General features: G+C 48.8%; 6 protein-coding genes across 6 annotated transcripts; 2 read left to right on the top strand and 4 right to left on the bottom strand.

Annotated features, from left to right (window-relative positions):
- Positions 1-10: 10 nt before the first annotated feature.
- atrA (protein kinase MEC1) lies at positions 11-9,056 on the bottom strand (the record flags this gene model as incomplete). The annotated part of the gene is made up of 27 exons (XM_057122191.1): positions 11-62; positions 111-206; positions 255-430; positions 484-602; positions 683-767; positions 823-910; positions 974-1,096; positions 1,137-1,240; positions 1,291-1,415; positions 1,478-1,675; positions 1,729-2,017; positions 2,071-2,265; positions 2,314-2,413; positions 2,474-2,635; positions 2,691-2,783; positions 2,837-2,934; positions 2,988-3,294; positions 3,362-3,863; positions 3,920-4,457; positions 4,518-5,999; positions 6,059-6,538; positions 6,631-6,727; positions 6,791-6,943; positions 6,996-7,394; positions 7,453-7,742; positions 7,810-8,474; positions 8,531-9,056. 27 exons carry the CDS (start codon positions 9,054-9,056, stop codon positions 11-13), a joined length of 7,542 nt encoding a protein of 2,513 aa, XP_056967945.1.
- Positions 9,057-9,572: 516 nt separating this feature from the next.
- N7484_011803 (nucleoside deaminase) lies at positions 9,573-10,389 on the top strand (the record flags this gene model as incomplete). Its single annotated transcript, XM_057122190.1, has 4 exons — positions 9,573-9,665; positions 9,731-9,835; positions 9,894-10,257; positions 10,307-10,389. The coding sequence occupies 4 exons, from the start codon at positions 9,573-9,575 to the stop codon at positions 10,387-10,389; spliced, it is 645 nt and encodes a 214-aa protein (XP_056967944.1).
- A 246-nt stretch (positions 10,390-10,635) lies between these two features.
- N7484_011802 (putative NADH-ubiquinone oxidoreductase 21 kDa subunit) lies at positions 10,636-11,409 on the bottom strand (the record flags this gene model as incomplete). Its single annotated transcript, XM_057122189.1, has 5 exons — positions 10,636-10,704; positions 10,769-10,971; positions 11,023-11,228; positions 11,287-11,303; positions 11,353-11,409. The coding sequence occupies 5 exons, from the start codon at positions 11,407-11,409 to the stop codon at positions 10,636-10,638; spliced, it is 552 nt and encodes a 183-aa protein (XP_056967943.1).
- Positions 11,410-11,673: 264 nt separating this feature from the next.
- Positions 11,674-12,662, top strand: N7484_011801 (Chromosome segregation in meiosis protein 3; the record flags this gene model as incomplete). The annotated part of the gene is made up of 2 exons (XM_057122188.1): positions 11,674-11,891; positions 11,957-12,662. 2 exons carry the CDS (start codon positions 11,674-11,676, stop codon positions 12,660-12,662), a joined length of 924 nt encoding a protein of 307 aa, XP_056967942.1.
- Positions 12,663-12,990: 328 nt separating this feature from the next.
- On the bottom strand, positions 12,991-14,720 carry N7484_011800 (RCC1 domain-containing protein; the record flags this gene model as incomplete). The annotated part of the gene is made up of 2 exons (XM_057122187.1): positions 12,991-13,815; positions 13,875-14,720. The coding sequence occupies 2 exons, from the start codon at positions 14,718-14,720 to the stop codon at positions 12,991-12,993; spliced, it is 1,671 nt and encodes a 556-aa protein (XP_056967941.1).
- Positions 14,721-15,030: 310 nt separating this feature from the next.
- On the bottom strand, positions 15,031-16,950 carry N7484_011799 (RibD family protein; the record flags this gene model as incomplete). The annotated part of the gene is made up of 1 exon (XM_057122186.1): positions 15,031-16,950. The coding sequence occupies one exon, from the start codon at positions 16,948-16,950 to the stop codon at positions 15,031-15,033; it is 1,920 nt and encodes a 639-aa protein (XP_056967940.1).
- Between the last annotated feature and the right edge of the window lie 561 nt (positions 16,951-17,511).

Genomic DNA, 17,511 nt, shown 5'->3' with positions numbered 1-17,511 from the left:
CAATTATCTTTTATTGACTAACTTCAGGCCTCGATATGAACGCCCCGAAATCCTTGACATCGCTAGGTCCACAAAAAGATTGAGCATAATGATATTCCAAATTTAAATACCCAAATTCACCACCCACCACCTTTCCTATGCCGTTGACGCCTGTCGTGTTGGGAGAAATATCGCCCTGTCGTGTCAACGTTTCGTTTTCCATGGCACTAGACCATGATCCATGAAGAGCATTGAATGCTCAGAAGAAGGCGCACCATCCGATGTACATGGCCGCCAGATTCTTCTTATCGGTTGCCTGCATGATCAGTTCATCCACTTGTCCGTCCACAGACAAGGCGATGGGCTGCTTAGACATGAAACCCCGGAGCTTGTTGCGAACATCCTCTAAGACACCGGCAGGAGTATCAGGAACGTTCGCGTGATTACGGCGCTAGGAAGCATTATTAGTTACAGGTCTTACAATGACGGGAAATGAAGACTTACTCTTTTTCCAATGAAGTCGGTGGTTGGGTCATGGAGGAAGGTTTCCAGGATAGTCATTAATGAATCCTCATTTTGTCTGAGGAGACTGAGAGTGATCTCACAGGTGCGCCGGAAGGGTCCTATGCATGGCCATGTAACTTTAGCAACCGGTCCATTTTTTTTTTTTTTCAGATTTAACCAGCTCATTGGGACAACTTACCGTTATATCCATAAGCACCAAATGCATCAATCATATTGTTCGTCAATCTGAATGGGACCACTTCAGGTTTCTCAAAGGTTTGTCCCTGGAAATTTGATGAGCATTTCATTGAGGAAGTACCAGAGACTTCAACGACTCACCTTGTCGAATAGACAATTGAAATCCACATGCAGAATTCCTCCTGTACCTTCTTCAAATGACAAATTCTCTCCATGTCGATCGCCAAGGCTAAAAGAATGATTCACCCGATCAGTATGATAAGAAGGGTCCAAACAAGATGTTACCACATACCCTAGAACGTAACCAACCATAGACATGACCGCCGCAGATCTTGTGTATCGCAATCTTGCCGAGAACCAGGCTTCGGTCTCCGGGAACATCTCGATAAACCACTCATGGAGAACAGGAGGAAGCCTATATAGTCGTTAGACCTCTAAATGTGAAGATTGATGACGAAGGAGGGTCGGACTTGGCCAGAATCTTCGTCGTAAACAAATTGACTTTGGAACGTGACCGGTCTGCACAGATCTCGTTGAGAATTTGCTTGATTTCGCCGTACTAGTTTCTCATTAGTCTTGACCGATGTGTGCAAGTTTCCACAGACTTACATTTGGTGAGACTCCTCGCTCGCGGAGAAGTTTGACCACAATGTCTCTTAGTGTGCGCAGATTGTCCACCCACTCGATGAGACCACATTCCTCATTCAATGGAGTAACTGCGTAAGTTTTGATGTCTTTTCATGGATTAGCCACGAACTATATAAAGCAATTTGATATGATTATGAATGATACTCACACATCCTTCGTTTACTGGCCTCAACGTCCCGTTTCAAGAACCTATTGATCATGTTATTGAACTCCATGAGACGTTGATCCTTTCGAAGATCATCTTTGGGTTTGCAAAGAGCATTATAGATCTTCCCGTCGGAACCTCGGATACTGATCTTGCGGGGCTTTTGAAGCGAATTCAAGATTGTGGCTTCGTCCAGAACAGCTAGAGCAAGCAAGTCAGCTAGTATTCACAAAAGACTGGAGGGATTCAAGAACCTTCAATTGTCGTCGGATCCCGGGGGAAGGCTCTGAACCCTTTCAGATACTCCGCATCATGGGATGCTGGGAGACTGGGAATCAACATGGCCTGGAATGGCACGACAAGCCGACATGGCGCAACCTTATGGGGAAACCCAAGGCTGCGCCCAAGTGAGACCTTGGTGGCTCTATCTTCGACAGGTGCGAGGCATAGCTGTAGCAACGCCTCCGAGAACTTCTGACCTGAGTTTATCATGCGACGAATGTCTGGAGATGAAATATCCACCTTGTGCTTCGTGGTGAACTCCTATAGATGATGTCTTAGTGCTGTTTTACTCTGTCGCTGGCTTCTTCGCATACCGTGATCTTTTGAAGACAGTTGTAACCCTTCGATGCTCGATCTTTATTCGAAGATTTGACCACGGCGAGGACTGTCCATAGACCTTGCTGGGGAAAGTAGTGGACGGCCTTGGTCACAATTCTAGTCAAAAGATCATAGACTGTGTTGTTGGGATGGCAGATACGGGCCACCACCTGGGGCAGAATTGTAAACAACTACCACAGTTAGCCTCCGATATAGTAGCGGCAACGGAATTTAGTTACCAAAGCAGGCTGAAGACGAGATGAGATGTATTTCTTCAATTGAGCATGCATCTCGTCGAGGCTTTTCTGTCGTTGTGCTTTTGTGTGTCGCTGGAACTCCCTGGTGATTTTAAATTCTAAATCAGCTGGCTGTGCATTTCACGCAGAGATTATCACTCACTCATTATCTCCCCTTTTGGGGTCAATGGGCTGACCAACGATGGAAGCATGCTCCAGCCAAAGAGTGAGAAGCTTTGGTAGGGTCTGGAAAACGTATTTACTGCCATAGGTAAGAGAACGAAGGTAGTTGTCAATGACCAATTTGGTAGCCTCTCCACTCAAGCTGATAGAGCTGTTAGTCTCGGAAGGCATGTGGTAAACAGAGCTCAAGAACTTACTATATTTGAGCCTCTTTACCCATGGGCTTCGCCTTTTCAGAATCAAGAATCTTGTTGTAGTGCTTCCCAAGGTAGTAATGGGCTTTCTCCCATCTATGTACCGTTGTTAGAACAGTTCATCCAAGAGAACAAAATTCGAAACCAACCGTGGATACAGCTTAATGGCTTCTCGATATCGTTGAACAATAGCCTGTGAGTGAGTCTGACCCGCTCTATCTGTCCACTTTGCCAGCATAAGATGAGCCTGATAAATTTTAGCATCTTGAAATCTAGTTATGTTGACTAGAGAAGACATACCCTGGCAGGAACATCATTTTGCTTCTGTCCACGACTGGAGACAAAAGAGGCTGCCTCGGACTCAACTGGATTAGATGCTGCTGGAGTGGTCTCGTTCATGGAAATGGCCCCTTCCAGAGTCTGGATCGCCTTTCGATGGTGTCCATCTTGCCAGAGTAGTTTTGCATGTTCAATGGTGGCTGACCGATCTTTAAGCCTAGCTGCATTGAGCATTGAATGATATGCCTGACTGGTGAATTTGCCCTTGCGCGAGAGGTGGGCACTTGTAAGCCAAGCAGCAGAGATATCAGAATCTACGAAGCCGCCCCTAGAGCATGAGGAAGAAAAAGTCAGCGAGCCTATAGAAGGCAAAGAGGAAATTGGTTTCAACCCACGCTAGCTCCATGGCCGCTCGTCTGATACCCAGCAAGTACTGTTTTTCGGCAATGTATCCTCCCAAGACATCCAACCGTCGTTTAAGAGCGGCAGACAAGTCTGGGTACGAGGGCTTTTCAGTTCTTGCGTTGGCTATCGCTTCTACATCTGCCAAGGCATGCAATCGGAGCATATCGTCATGGCATGATTGTAATGAAGTGACGGAATTCGCCGTCAAGGATCTTGCAACATTGAGCCTAAGCTGATTAATGGTTTTGGTAAAGGTCTCTGACTTCTCCGCCAGCAAAGCATCATTGTTTTCATGCCGTTCTTGAAGAGTGCAGAGAGCCGAACCAATCCCAACGTTAAAATCACCAGTTCCTTGCTCAGCACATAATTCCAGGTAGCCCTTGAGCTTAGACCATCTACCTGTCATCCAGGATGCTTCTACTGCGAATGGTAGGAATCGTGAGGTTGCAGCAACTTCATCTTTGAGCGCTTCGAAGCGAGTGAGAATGGCATCTAGAAGAAGTGAGCCGATGATAAAAGAGGGCAAACACCATTTATCGAATAGATACCTTGTTGACCCGATTCCTTGAGGCAAGTGATAAGATTCCACTGAGCTTCAAGGTTGTCAGGTTCCTTTTCGAGCTGAAGCTCATACCAACTCTGCGCGGTGGCCCACCTGCCCGCCTTTCGGTGTTCCAAAACCTGCTGGTCAACGTTAAATCCTGACAAATGACTGGATATACCTTCTATTCCGTCTGGCTCATCAATCTGACTGTAAATGTCTTGTAGCCTTTGGTAAAGCAGCTCATGGTCCGAGCCTTCCGTGGAATCCGATTGCGAGTTACATCGCCGGATGTACTGCTCCCAATGAAACAAAGCCCGAGAGAACGATTTACATTCCACGGCACGCTTGGAGATTATCTCGGGTGGAATTGCAGCCAAAACGGCCTCGACAGACTTGATCTGAGCTGAGAATTTGTCGAAAAGTAATTCTCGACTGGGATCTCGAGAACGGCTCGACTGGTTAGGTTGGTAGCCTATGCTGTTAAGTTGCTTTTTCTTGCCCTGAAGCCATCGCGACAAGTAGTCCAGGACATCAAAAACGCTCTGAGATCATTAGTTTGTCTTTAGCAATTTGTATGGACCAAAACTGCCGGGAATTCTTACCTGACTGCAGCATATGATTGTGTCACGGGCATTATTGTTTGTATCCGGAAGGGGATGCGAAAGAACCTTTATTAATTCGAGCTGAATGTCTTGCTGTTCTTGCGTTGTGCCACTAACAATGCGATACAGCACCGCGAACGGCAGGAGGAAGGAAGAGATGGAAATGTCCTGGCCTTTCACCACACGACTGCAGAAGGCAAAAACGAGCTTTGCGTTGTCGTCCTTGTCGATTGAGAGCAAGTCCTGCACCAAGGTTCGAAGCCACTCGCTATGGGTCATGTCCGGGGAAAACAGAGGATACTTAATCTCGGGATTCTTCGCAACGATGGTAACCGTGTATGTCGACGTAAGAAATGGCGTCAACGTATTCCGGATTCCTTCAGGGAGCTCCATCCACCGCTGATAGTTCTCATCGCCCTGTACGTTGTACGAGCGCTGAGTAACAACCGATTGCAGGTTGGAGATTCTGAGAAGGCCCTGCATTGCATATGCCAAGAACCCCTGGGCCCTGGTATTAGAGGCCGACAAGAAAGCATCGACAAGAACATGCTGAAGAAAGAAAAGGACAAATTCCACAATCTCCTCCGTTCGATCGAAATTCGAGAGAACAAGGATATCTTTCTTCTCCTTGATTGTCTCTACTCGATTTGGGTCCAAGCAGCCAACAAGCCCTAAACATCGTGCAGACAGCAATGTAATACTGTCTGAACTAGTATTGAACTTAACACAACAGTCCAATAATGCTCTTGTGAGCTGTGCAATCACGGGATCCGGTTGTTCACTGAGAGCAGAGACGTGCAAAAACTCCTCATTTTTGGACAGGAAGGGAAATAACTCTGTCAAGGCTTGCTCAACAACAGTCCCATTCTCACTCTGGCAGCGACGGATTAAGGCGAGGAACCGACTTCGGACGTCCATATCCGCCCGCAATTCGTTGATTTGAGCCTCGAAAGTGGCCATCTCGGGAATAGAGGCTAGAGACGGCATCGTATTGAAGATATCTCGCACAAGGTTTGGATGATTGGTCAATATATGGTCGATTAACTGATGTGCATGTTTTCTGCTTCGATCAGTCAATCTCTCCCAATATCTAATTACAATTGCGAATGTCTGGTCAATGAGAGGTTCGATGTCTTCTGCACTGAGAGAGCTGATCAAGGTTGTCCAAGCCGAGAACGCTTGACCGCATAATTCCTCCATGTCCAGGGCGGAGCGGAGGCAAGCACAGACCTGAGGCAATGCATTACTGACATGGCCCTGGGCAATGCTGATCATTTCCTCGATTGCTTTGAGGTTCCGTCTCTTCTCCGCTAGTGTTTGACGGACTTGAAAGTCATTGATTGCGTTTGAAAACTGTGTGATAATTCCGAGGACATGCTCTTCGATGAAGTGGCTCAACATTTCCGCCTTTTTGGAGGAACCTCCATGTGAAGCAGACTTCCTTGGAACGAAAGTGGCTAGGCGACGAAGTGCTTGGTGAAACTAGAAGGGGTTACTTTAGCTGGATACTCAAAATCTCTTCCCACGGGTTTTTGACTCACTCTTTCCTTATTTTGCTCTCCGGCATCTCCGAGGCTTTTTAGTAAATCACAAGCGATCAGAATTGGCTCGATACGGACCAACTCCGCCAGAGTCCGTCCTTTGAAAGCAGGGTCTATTTCTGCCAGCAGGGACATGATCATGACTTCTGGGTTGCTAGATTCTTGGGCTAGCAGAAAAGCGAGAATTGCCGCAAGATTGTTCTTCTCGGAACATACGTCGAAAGGAGATTCCGGTTCATCGCGACTGGCCCCGATTCTGCAAATGATGTCTCTTTTTCTTGTCAGAACCAAGTAAGGTAGAACATGAACCTCTGTTAATCGCAAAAAGCTGTCAACTTTCATGCCAAGCAGTTCGCAGAGCTGTTCGGCCATGTATGGGCGAGTTTGCAAGTTCTTGACAACTGCCACTGACAGTGTTCTCCAGTACGGTCGGAATAAGCCAGCAGGTGTCAAAGAAAATTGGAAAGCAAGTTTGGACAACTAGATTGAGCTTTTAGTATAAATATTTCAAGAAGATGGGTTGATCAGATGAACCAGGCCGAAGGAGGCGGTTCAACTCCGGCATTTCTTACTTCGTCGTATGCCACTGCACATATGTATGGGTTTGGGTGTCCAAGATACTCCACAAGGCGCAAAAGAATGATGTTTTTCTCTTCCTCGTCCGAAAACCTACAAGGGAAAAAAAACGAATTAGCAAAGGAATTAAAAGTGATGACAACTGGAGAGACATACTTGGCAAGGCAGCAAAGTGTCAAGACACATGCTTCCTGTAAAGGAACATCGTTCTTCTCAGAAATATTCTTTAGCCATTCAAGTATGACGACAAAATTTGCTCGACGGACATCTGACTGCAGACTGGGGTGCACGAATGCTACGACCGAGTGGCTAGATTTCAGTCAATGGATGCTCGATATGAGTATGAAGTTGCGAAACGAACCTGGTCGCCACGCGAAGTTCTCGGATAGAACTTCGAAAAGCGTGGAGACAGAATTCACCAGATGCAGACGATGATAGGTGCATCTGATCCAGACAAGGGGAATGCATCAGAATCCTTCTTAGAGCTACCATAGCAGCTATGCGTGGACCAGGTGTGCGCGTAAGCTTTGGTAGAATGGAATTGAATATTGTCCACAGTTCCTCGAATTCAGCTTTGTCTTTCTCGGTGCCAGTACCAGGTTTGGGTTCTTCAAAATCACACGTTTGACAGAAGACTGTCTCCCGCCCTACAACATCTGAGAGCTTTCTCTCAAGGTGTCCTGTGATGGCGCAAGACATTTGACCGATCATAACCAGTACGTCTGATCTTTGAGGGTCAGAAAGCTCATCATACGAGTTTCTGGATTCTGGTCTTAGATCAATTTATTCAAGAACACAAATAGTCTTACAACACTCACGTTAATGCAGTGCGCAGGCCTGCCAGTCCCCCAGCATTATCAAAATTTAACAGCGTCGACAGTTTCTCTGTAAGCAGATGTAGTAAGCCTTGATTTGAGGATTCAACGGTCAAACACATCCGCTTTGGGGCTCGCGGATCATCATCCATTTCCATTTCATATGAAGAAATCCCAGGTTTCTTAAGATCAGCCAAAAGCTCGGTCGGTGGAGGAGCAGGCAAACCCCTAGGGCGACTCCCTGCGAGCCCTGAAACATCAAGCAGTACCGTCTCAAGAGACTGGATAGAGATCTGGCACAAATTAGCTCACGCCTCGACTAAAAATGAAAATCTGACTGCATAGAAGGCTGATCATTACCAAAAGGCCTGGCTCCATGGGCATAAAATTACCGTCCTTGTCCTTGATTTCCACAAGAGCAGACAGAAATGATTCTCTCAGTTGCTGCGCGAAATCCTCCGAATCAATCACCGCTTGTAATGCTTCCTCCAAGAAATGAATCAGTCCCGTCTGAAGGACAGGCAGTGGATAGGAAATACTGGGCGAGATCATGTCGCTTAGGCATTGAGCCCAGGTCGAGGCCAGGCATACGTCCGAACGCAAGGCTGATCCTGATGTATCAGACACACAGAATCGATGTGCATATGCCATGAATTCTAAAGTGTCCTGTTCTTCCTCTGGAGTAAGTGTAGGCCCAGCTCTCTGCACCCACTTAGCCACCACTTTACGAAGACGGTTGTACCCATTCGAGATCCACGGAAGATTCTGACGGAGATTGAAGCTTCGTCGATTCGGAAGACCCTCTATTGCGGCTTGAGGACTAAATGAATCTAATAACAGAGACACAAGGATGATTGCTTGGGAAAAAGACCCGAGGTCTATTCTTTGCCGCATGAGACCGCGGGGAAGAGCCAGGTTATCGAGATCTACACCAAGTGACCCGTTTGTCGCGGGTATGAACAAGTTTGTGGAAAGAGGACCTGACAATTTGCCATTCAGCGATGTTTCCAGGGTGCACAAAATATCTGTTGCAATATCAGTCGAGGTTCCACGATAAGTTTCTTTGAAGTATATAACAGACCTGATGTACAAGCACGAAGAAAGGCCGGAACGCCGTAGCATAATTGTGATGAGCGAGCCTGTTTGGATTGTAGCCTGGCCATACTGCTGAATATCAGATGTGTTCTATGGTGAATGAACTCGGAGGACCAAGCGCCAGCCAATCTGATCAATCGTAGGATCAACCAGGCAAATAATGGCGCTTGGACGTCCTCGCCCAAGATCAGTGGGTCTGAATTGTCCCATAATGCCTGGGGAGCTTTCTCGATGCTTGCTTGGATTATATCCAGACAGTCGACAATCTGGCCCAGCAGATCCTCTGTCGGTTCGGTACTAGTTAGATCCACTTCTAAGCCGGCTTTGAGTACAATGCAGATGAGTTTATTAATGTCTGTGATGCCTTCATCGACGCGCATTTGACTCTTTATTTCCCCTAGAAGTTCTTGGCGAAGCTGTGAGAATGTCTCCCGCGGGAGCCGATGTCCTTTCTGCCCTTGCGGTGCCAGAGGGGCGAAATGAGCCGCAAGGATGGATGAGGCAGGCTCCATGGGCGGTTGTCGATTGTCTTGCGCGGAGCCGTTATTGTTTCTTCCAGCTGCCATACTGTGTGAACATGGCTAGCAGACCAGGATCCAAATACTTGGTGTTTGGGGGTGCACCACACGCGTTGCAAAATGATGAAATGCACGCGGAGTTGATATTGACACGGACACCTGAGGCATCAACTCCCCACCACGAGTCCAAATTAACGAGTTGGGTGATATGAAGCTCACTGCCAAGAAGATAATAATTAAGTCAGCCTCCAATACTAATGTCATATCTGATTATGTTTCTATTATCAGACTAGCATGCTGGCTAGGTGCTGGTTAGATGTACTAAGATGAGTCGGTGATTACACACAAAGTACCTGGATGCTCCCGCGGAAAATCTTGAACAATGAGTACTTCACTTCGACTTTACTCTCTTGCCCACCACAAACCCGGAGATGTGAACAAATTTCCCTTCCTTAATACTCTTTCTCCCCTGTGCCTCTCAAGACAGCCACAGAGAATAGAACTACAATAATGGATTCATCCGCTGAGCCAACTCCCCTCACTCTGCCGGACCTAGCGGAGGATTCTCGACATGCCTATTTTATGCAGCAGGCGCTGTTGATGGTGAGTGCCTTCCTTCCCCAAGGCAGGTCTTTGAAACCACGATACTCATATGCACGGAACTCTAGGGCGAGAAGGCACTTGAGTGCGGAGAGACCCCCGTCGGCTGTGTTCTGGTCTACAACGACCAAATAGTGGGGTATGGAATGAATGACACCAATCGGTCAATGAATGTTGGTACTCTCGTCTGCATAGATGAACCACTACAGCAGAACAACTGACGAGTTACAGGGAACCCGGCATGCGGAATTCCTTGCCATCGCCGAGGTGCTTCAGACATACCCGAAGTCAATCCTTCAATCTACGGATCTTTACGTGACCGTCGAGCCATGCGTTATGTGTGCCTCGGCCCTCAAACAGTATCGAATTCGTAGTGTTTATTATGGGTGTGCGAACGAGCGGTTTGGAGGCACTGGTGGTGTTCTGTCACTTCATTCAGAGTCAGTGAATAATCATTGGCATTTCCAAGCTTCGGATTTCAAGCTAATTTATGACAGCCCCTCTATCGACCCCACCTATCCAGTGTATGGTGGACTGTTTCGCCAGGAGGCCGTTATGCTACTTCGTCGGTTCTATATTCAAGAGAATGAAAAAGGTAAGACCTGGATTGGAAACCCAAGAATTCCATACTAACATTTTCCCAGCGCCAAATCCTCGGCCAAAGAAGAACCGTGAACTAAATACCACGTTTGAAGGTGCAGGGGACGAAGCACTGGCGCTCTGGTAATAACCTTAATAACTTCGTTACCATGCCCTGGCCAGTGGAGGGGACCCAGTCTGGCATAGACGTTTGATATCCAATGCACAGTTTGCGAGGTACTCAGGCGAATGTTTTAGCAGAACATCGGTTTGTATTGTTAATTGCAAATTGCGCCTTCAAAAAACACACGAAAAATGGATATGTGTACAAAAATTTTGCAACTCCAGGGATCAACTCAGGAGACGAATAGTTTAAAGAGCTCATGAAATTGATCTAGGCGGTTCGCTCAGCTTCCAATTCTCGCTCCGCTTGTTGGTAGTACTTGGCAGTGTCGACACCGTGCTAAAAGAGAATAAGTCAACGGACGATCTATATATAGAGGATTCCGAAATCGGGGAGGACTAACCTGATCGTGGTTGACAATGTTGATCCACGGGAGGACGTGGATGAAGAGCTCGGAGTACCGGGAGTTACGGGCAGCAATACCCTGAATATAAGAGGAGACCTTGGAGGCACCGTACAGGGGCTCGCCCTTCTTCACCTTGTCAACCATCTCGCGCATGTCCCTCTCGACCTCCCGGGAGTTCTCGGTGAAGCCGTAGAAACGTCCTGCGAACCTGTAAGTTTCTCGATTAGAACACAATTTATCGGCATACATACTGCAGGATCTCTGGTAGAGAATGTGGATGCCACCCAGAATGCCAATGGCACTGGCGAGGCGCATGACGGGGGCAAAGCCACCGCGGCCGACATGCGACGGGCTAGCCCGCTCCATGATCCAGAATGCAATGGGGGAGACGGTAGCCATGCCACCAGCCACGGCATAATCGGAGGGCCGAGCGTATCCGAACACGCGACGCAGGTGCCTAGAGCCATTGTAAGTGTCGAGCTAAACATGGGGGAAGGGTTCGGGGAAGATCGTACGGGTCGGAGTCGATGAGCTGCAGGAAGTGGTTAGCGATGAACATATATGCGACGGGGTATACATACGGGGTAGTCGGTATTGGCCCGCTTAGGGGGCACAATGGCCGTGGTGGAAGTAGCCATGATGAAGATTGATATGGTGGGATACGGGCGTTGTGCAGAGTTGAAGTTCGGAAGTTGGAGGTGGTAGCTACACTAGCCTTTTTGGGTTTAGCGTATGTCGGCGGCCAGCACTCAACATGAACCAATGATAGCGCTGCTGACTAGGCGCGTCCAGAACGCGTTGACTGGATAGTTGATATCGAGGCTTAATTGACATGAACACTCGGTGAAAAGGCTCCTTTTCTCAATTCACGTTGAATTCCATCACAGTCCATTCCGCCCACTATGGATACCTCAGCAGACCGAGCCAGCTCTCCCGACAATAATAATGATCTTTTCGACTATGACGTTGGCCTAGACGAAATCTTTCAAGGACATAACGACGCGTCAAACAATGATGCCCCAAAGGCAACAGGAGATCCTTCGTCTCTCGGACTTGGACTGGACGAGGAGGTCAAAATCACCAAAAAGCGACAGCCGATTGCAAAATTAGACGAGGCTCGGTAAATAGCGTTTCTCCTTCGCCAATGGCCAGCGACATGTTAAACTAACAATCGTTGCCTCCTAGTCTACTTTCCCAACCAGGTATCCCCAAGCTCCGACGCACAGCTAAGGAAAAGCTTCGATTCAAAGGCAAAGGACATGAGGTCAGTCAATGTCTATTTGTGTGTAGTATTTACACAGGACTAACAGAAGAGGTTGAGCAGTTTTCGGATGCCGGCCGCCTATTGAACTTCTATCAACTGTGGCTGGATGACCTGTACCCTCGTGCAAAATTTACTGATGGCTTGGCTATGATCGAGAAACTAGGTCATACCAAACGCATCCAGACTATGCGAAAAGAATGGATCGAAGAAGAAAAACGGAAAGTCTTTGAAAATGTCACTGAAACAAGAGACCTTCCCACAAGGCTTTCTTCGGATCAGAATGGCGGGGCAACAAAGGCGACACAGCCAGCACCGGGTGGATCAGGTTCTCCAGAGAATGATTTGTTCATGCCAGACCCTGAGGGAACAACCCGACAGCCGGTTAGCCATCCCGAGCCCGACGACGACGATCTGGAAGATCTATTGAGAGAGCAATATGAGGATATATCAGGGGGGCCACAGCCAGCGAAGCAGGTGTCGAACATTGGACCCGATGAGGATGACCTGGACGATTTATTGAGGGAGCAAGATGAGGACAGAGGACCGCAACCAGCGAAACAGATGTTGAACGGTGGACACGATGACTTCGATGCCGAATATGAAGCCATGAACGAAATGGGACTATAGTGATAGACAGAATAATTTTTATGACAGCCATGAAATTCACTGATTCGATACTATATTGACCGGCAGCGAATGGACTAGAGCTCCCTACCTTGCCAAATTCTGGAGGGCTGCCTACCTTTCGAAGATAGATATTGAACCCATTAACCATGACTTTGAAGGGCACATGACTCAAATAATGAAATTAGAGACTCAGGGCTAATATGATATGGATACATCGATCACTGGGAAACATTTGAGAGGAAAAGATTTATCGTCAAGATGGAATCGCAAAAATTAGATGGCAAGCTGATGGAAACGCCGGAACAAGAAGACGGTAGAAGACTCAAAACTAGAGGTCGGCGGGCATCGTGAACACGGAGAATTGGCCACCAGCACCGGCCCAATTAAGCTTTTTGCCGCGGACAGCAGTGTTGTCAATAATGGTAGCAACCTCGATATCATCCTGAGTGCCTTGACCAGTCTGGTAGGTGGCAGAGAAGCCCCACGACCAAGCACGGCCATCGGCATCAATAGCAAGTGAGTGGTCAGAAGCAGCGGCAACAACCTTGGCCTTAATGCCAGGCACGATAGTCGGCTCAATGAGGATACGGGGACGTTCACGCTCATCCTTGATAACGGCATCGTCGCTGAGAGTGTCCACCTTTAGGCCGCTCTGGAACCCATCCAGGCGACCCCATACCAGGCACTCGCCGTCAGCAGTGCGAGCAATGGAGTGGTGGGAGCCACCACAGATCTGAGTGATGTTGCGCTCCGAGAGCGACTTGACAACAAGAGGGTGCACAATGGCTGCTTCATCATCACCAGCGCCCTCACGAATGGCGGTAGCACCGAAACTGTTCAAACCCCAAGCGTAGACCTTGCCAGATGTGTGGACGGCGAAGGAGTGGTAGGATCCACTACCGATGTGCACAATGTTCTTGGGAAGTCCGAATTCGCGTGGCTGCAGGCCGTGCAGCTTGTTGCGCTCGACGATGCGGCGGCCGAGTTGATTCTGCTGTCCTGAGCCCCAGGAGTACACAGCTCCCTTGTCGTTCAAGGCAAGAACATGGTTAGCACCGCAAGCTAGGTGCTTGATATTCTTCAAGTCGGGAAGGAGGATCGGGGTGTTCTGCACGCGGTTGTTCGCATCGAATCCGAGGATTCCATCATTGCTCTGAGAGAACGGCAGTTAGTATGGTACGAAGTTTTGTGAAAGCCGATTTTCTGTCTTACTCGGAAGGTTCCCCAGCCGTAAACAAGGCCATCATCTGTCAAAGCAAAGCTTGCGCTGTCGGCAGCGGCGACTTCAACGAAAACAGTTCCCTCAGGGAAAGCGCTCGCAGGGATCGCGGTAGGCGTGGATTCCTTGGGGTTCAAGCCGCTATCCTCATCCTCGGAATCCGAATCGCTGTTATCGTCCATGTCCTTGTATCCACCATCCCAGGCGGTATCGCGTCCCAGGGAGCCCTGATCATTCACGCCCCAGGTGTAGAGCTGATTGTCGTGGGTCAGGGCAACACAGTGCATACCACCGACGGCTACCTGTACGACACCGACTTTGTCGGCGGCCAGAAGCTGATTCAGGCGAGGTCGTTTAACATCAATGACATTCTTGGCCGTGCCCAAACCAAGCTCACCCGAGCTTCCCTCGCCACAAACAAACACATTCAACCGAGTCTTGGGAGCTTCATTGATGACAACCTTGGGCTTGGCGGCCTTGGGCTTGACAGCCTTAGGCTTTGTCGCACGCGGCTGAGCAATGACACGAGGCTTTTTGGGCTCACGAGGCTTCTCCTCCTCCTCATCGGCCTTGCGCTTCTTGGACGCGGTGCTGGTAGTAGCAGTGATCTTTGTTTTGCGCGCCGTCTCGGTGGTTCCCTTCTTCGCGGTAGTCTTGGTGGTCACTTCAGTAGTCATTTTCTTTGGGCGCCCTCGACCAGTACTACTAGGTTTGGCGGTGGTCTTAGCGGTCTTAGTTTCAACAGCCTTAGGTGCCTCGGCAGTCTTATTTGCGGCGGCGGTTTTCGCGGCCCTCGCGGCGGGCTTCTTCGGGGCAGCTGTGGCCTTTTTGGGAGGCATTTTTGCTGTGGAATGTGGAATTGAAGAAAAGAGAAAGGGGAGGGGGTGAGGAAGGGGAAGGGGAAGAAGGAAGAAAATGTGGAAGGGCAAAAAAAGACGCGTTAAGGCACTGATTAAAGGTGGAAAAAAAAGTGAATGATGCCAAGGCACGGACGTAAATAACACCGCATTCCCAGGTTCCCGCCCCCCAAATTCGATAATCTTATGACCTTTGTTTCACGCGATTCTTTGATGATAATTTCTTTTATTTTAATTAAATTATCTTTCAGCCATGAATTATATATAGATATTTAAAAGCAAAAATTTTACACTAAGGGGGAGCACCAACTCTCATATTTTGTGGGCGGATCTTACCACACATGATGACATTCTGCCCTAGTGGTGTCCATTTGACGTCGCGTGGATTCAAGGCAGCATTGGGATTACCTTGAGGATCCAGCTTAGACTCGGGACTGACCCCAACACCCCCATGACCAAGGTAGGTAGGAGCTACTGTCACGATTATAGAGTCGATGAAGTTGGTATACTCCGGATTCAACAGCTCGTTCAGAACGGTCCCACCTCCTTCAATCATGACGCTCTTGATTCCCTCGGAGGCGAGAGCTCGAAGAATCGCTTCCCAGCGTAAGCGCCAGTCCCGGTTGTATTCCACAATTCGCAGAAAGTCACCTCCGTAGCCCTTGAGCATCATGAGTCGATCAGAGTTAATTGGAGCTCCTGGCGAAACTACCACCCAAGGGGCCCTACCTTTCCCTTCGACGGCAGTGCGGAGCATCCGGTCATCTGGATGGATCGGCCATCGTCCCGTGGGATCAATGACTACCGGGCGAGGTTGCCACATTCTACCCAGGCCTCCGAAGCCTCCAGCGCCTTCAAGGCGACAGTTCAAACCTGGATTGTCTGCTAGTACGGTCCCGACGCCAATGAGGATTGCATCGTGGCGCGATCGGAGGTAGTGCGTCATCACCTTGGCCTCGGGTCCAGAAAGCACAGTCTGCATCCCGGCACGAAGAGAAATCTTCGAGTCCATTGATGACGCGTAGGATAAAGTGACGTGTGGAAATTCGCTTTTCTCAGAGTGGTGGGTAGATAAGTTAGGCAGATATGGCTCGAGGAAGTCTAGGGAGAATTGGGGGAAGGCGAGGGTATCTGGCGGCAACTGAGGTGACAGTGCTGGAACAGTAGGATGCACTTGCAGTGGTAGTTGCGTTTGCGGCTGTGGTCGCGATGTTTCATTGATACCATTGGCTGTTGCAGACTTGATAATGCCCTGGCCTTTTTGATATTCGTATCCCTCATGAGGAACAAGCTGAACTTCCGGGTTCTGTATGCGCCATTTGGCCGCGACATTGCGCACATCGGTCACTGTGAGAGAGCGGCCTCCAGCTTCATGGAGCTTCTCGGGCTCTTCTTGAAATTTGGCGTATATCGACGAGGGGAGATACCCTTTCACTGACTCTCGTCGTACAAATTCCATAACCCCGGAGTTACGCTTCACGCGGTCGCTATAGTCGAGATCGTGCGTGTGGGTAGTGTCACTTCCCGGAGTTCTTGAGATGGTGACGGCTGAATATGCGCCTTCAAATCGGACAACTTTAATTTGAAAGTTGCAGGTACCTCCTTCTCGGGACCGTTTCTTTCGGGGACGCTTGCCCTCTGGTAGGGGTGGTCGAGTCTCTGATGGGCGATGCGTAGGGCGCCGTAATCGGCACATGTAATAGTCAGAAGTGCAGAGCCCTTCCTTGCTGGCATTTGATCTTTGCTTAACCCAGACATTGTCAATGAATGGCCAATATGTTTCAAACTCCTCCTGTGTGATCTCAATGGGGTCATTGCACTCGAACAGGAGCCTACGAATTCTCGATAGGTTCGGCGGGTTATCGAACAGGCTATCCGCAGGCTTTCCACCCGAGGGTCTTGGCTCGTTGCCGCTGATATTATCGGTTGCGCTCTGAGGTTGCGGTAGACCATTTGCATCGCCCCGCTGGGCTTGCTTCTCCAACGCGCCGGTCAAATCCACGGGGGTTGAGGTATCTTCGGCTTGTGGAGGGTCCTCTGGAGGGTCTTGGTCCATCACAACTTCTCGAGAACTCGGTACCGGGTTGGGCTCTGTGTCTGTATTTTTCACTTCGTCTCGAGTTTGCGCTTCTTCATTTTGCAGTGACGTCGAACCGCTTCCAGACGTCACCGGTGGTGATCCCGCGTCTGACGCGTGGGAGGCATGGTCCATCTTGTGTGGGACCCGGGGATGACGACGACTCGCAGGAGGGGTGTAGATCAGTGAAATCCCAGGCGGTGATGACGATGGAGCATCTGGGCGGTTGAAGTGGCTCCATCAGCAAAGTGGGACTGGACTTGCCGAATAGTGCATGCTCAGTGAGTCGCAAAGGGAATTAACCCGTAGGCTTGGCATTTTTAGAGATAAACTTTGATGTATGTATGTACTCCGTACTCCGTCCCATCTTCAAGCATAGACAATACGCCATCCCCATTTTACCATTAGATCAGATTTAACTAGGATCCCGGGATTTATGAGGTCGGTGTGTCGATGTCTCTCTAACATTGCTTTGAGACTCACAGAATACCCGTAAAATAACGAAGAATGATGTTATTTCGTTTTTTCATCACATGTGCTTGACTTTTGTCTTAAGTATTTTCAACGAAACGAAGCCATACAACCTTCGAAATCAAGATCAGGAATTTATGCGAAGAGCTACACTCAGGTGAAACTTGAAGGCGCCATTTGTTTAATCAATTGATCAGATACCGCATTATTGAGTAGATATGACTC

The sequence above is a fragment of the Penicillium longicatenatum genome (assembly GCF_028827895.1).
Source record: "Penicillium longicatenatum strain IBT 33135 chromosome Unknown contig_7_segment0_segment0, whole genome shotgun sequence".
NCBI lineage: Eukaryota > Fungi > Ascomycota > Eurotiomycetes > Eurotiales > Aspergillaceae > Penicillium > Penicillium longicatenatum.
This window is presented reverse-complemented; position numbering and strand designations above follow the sequence as displayed.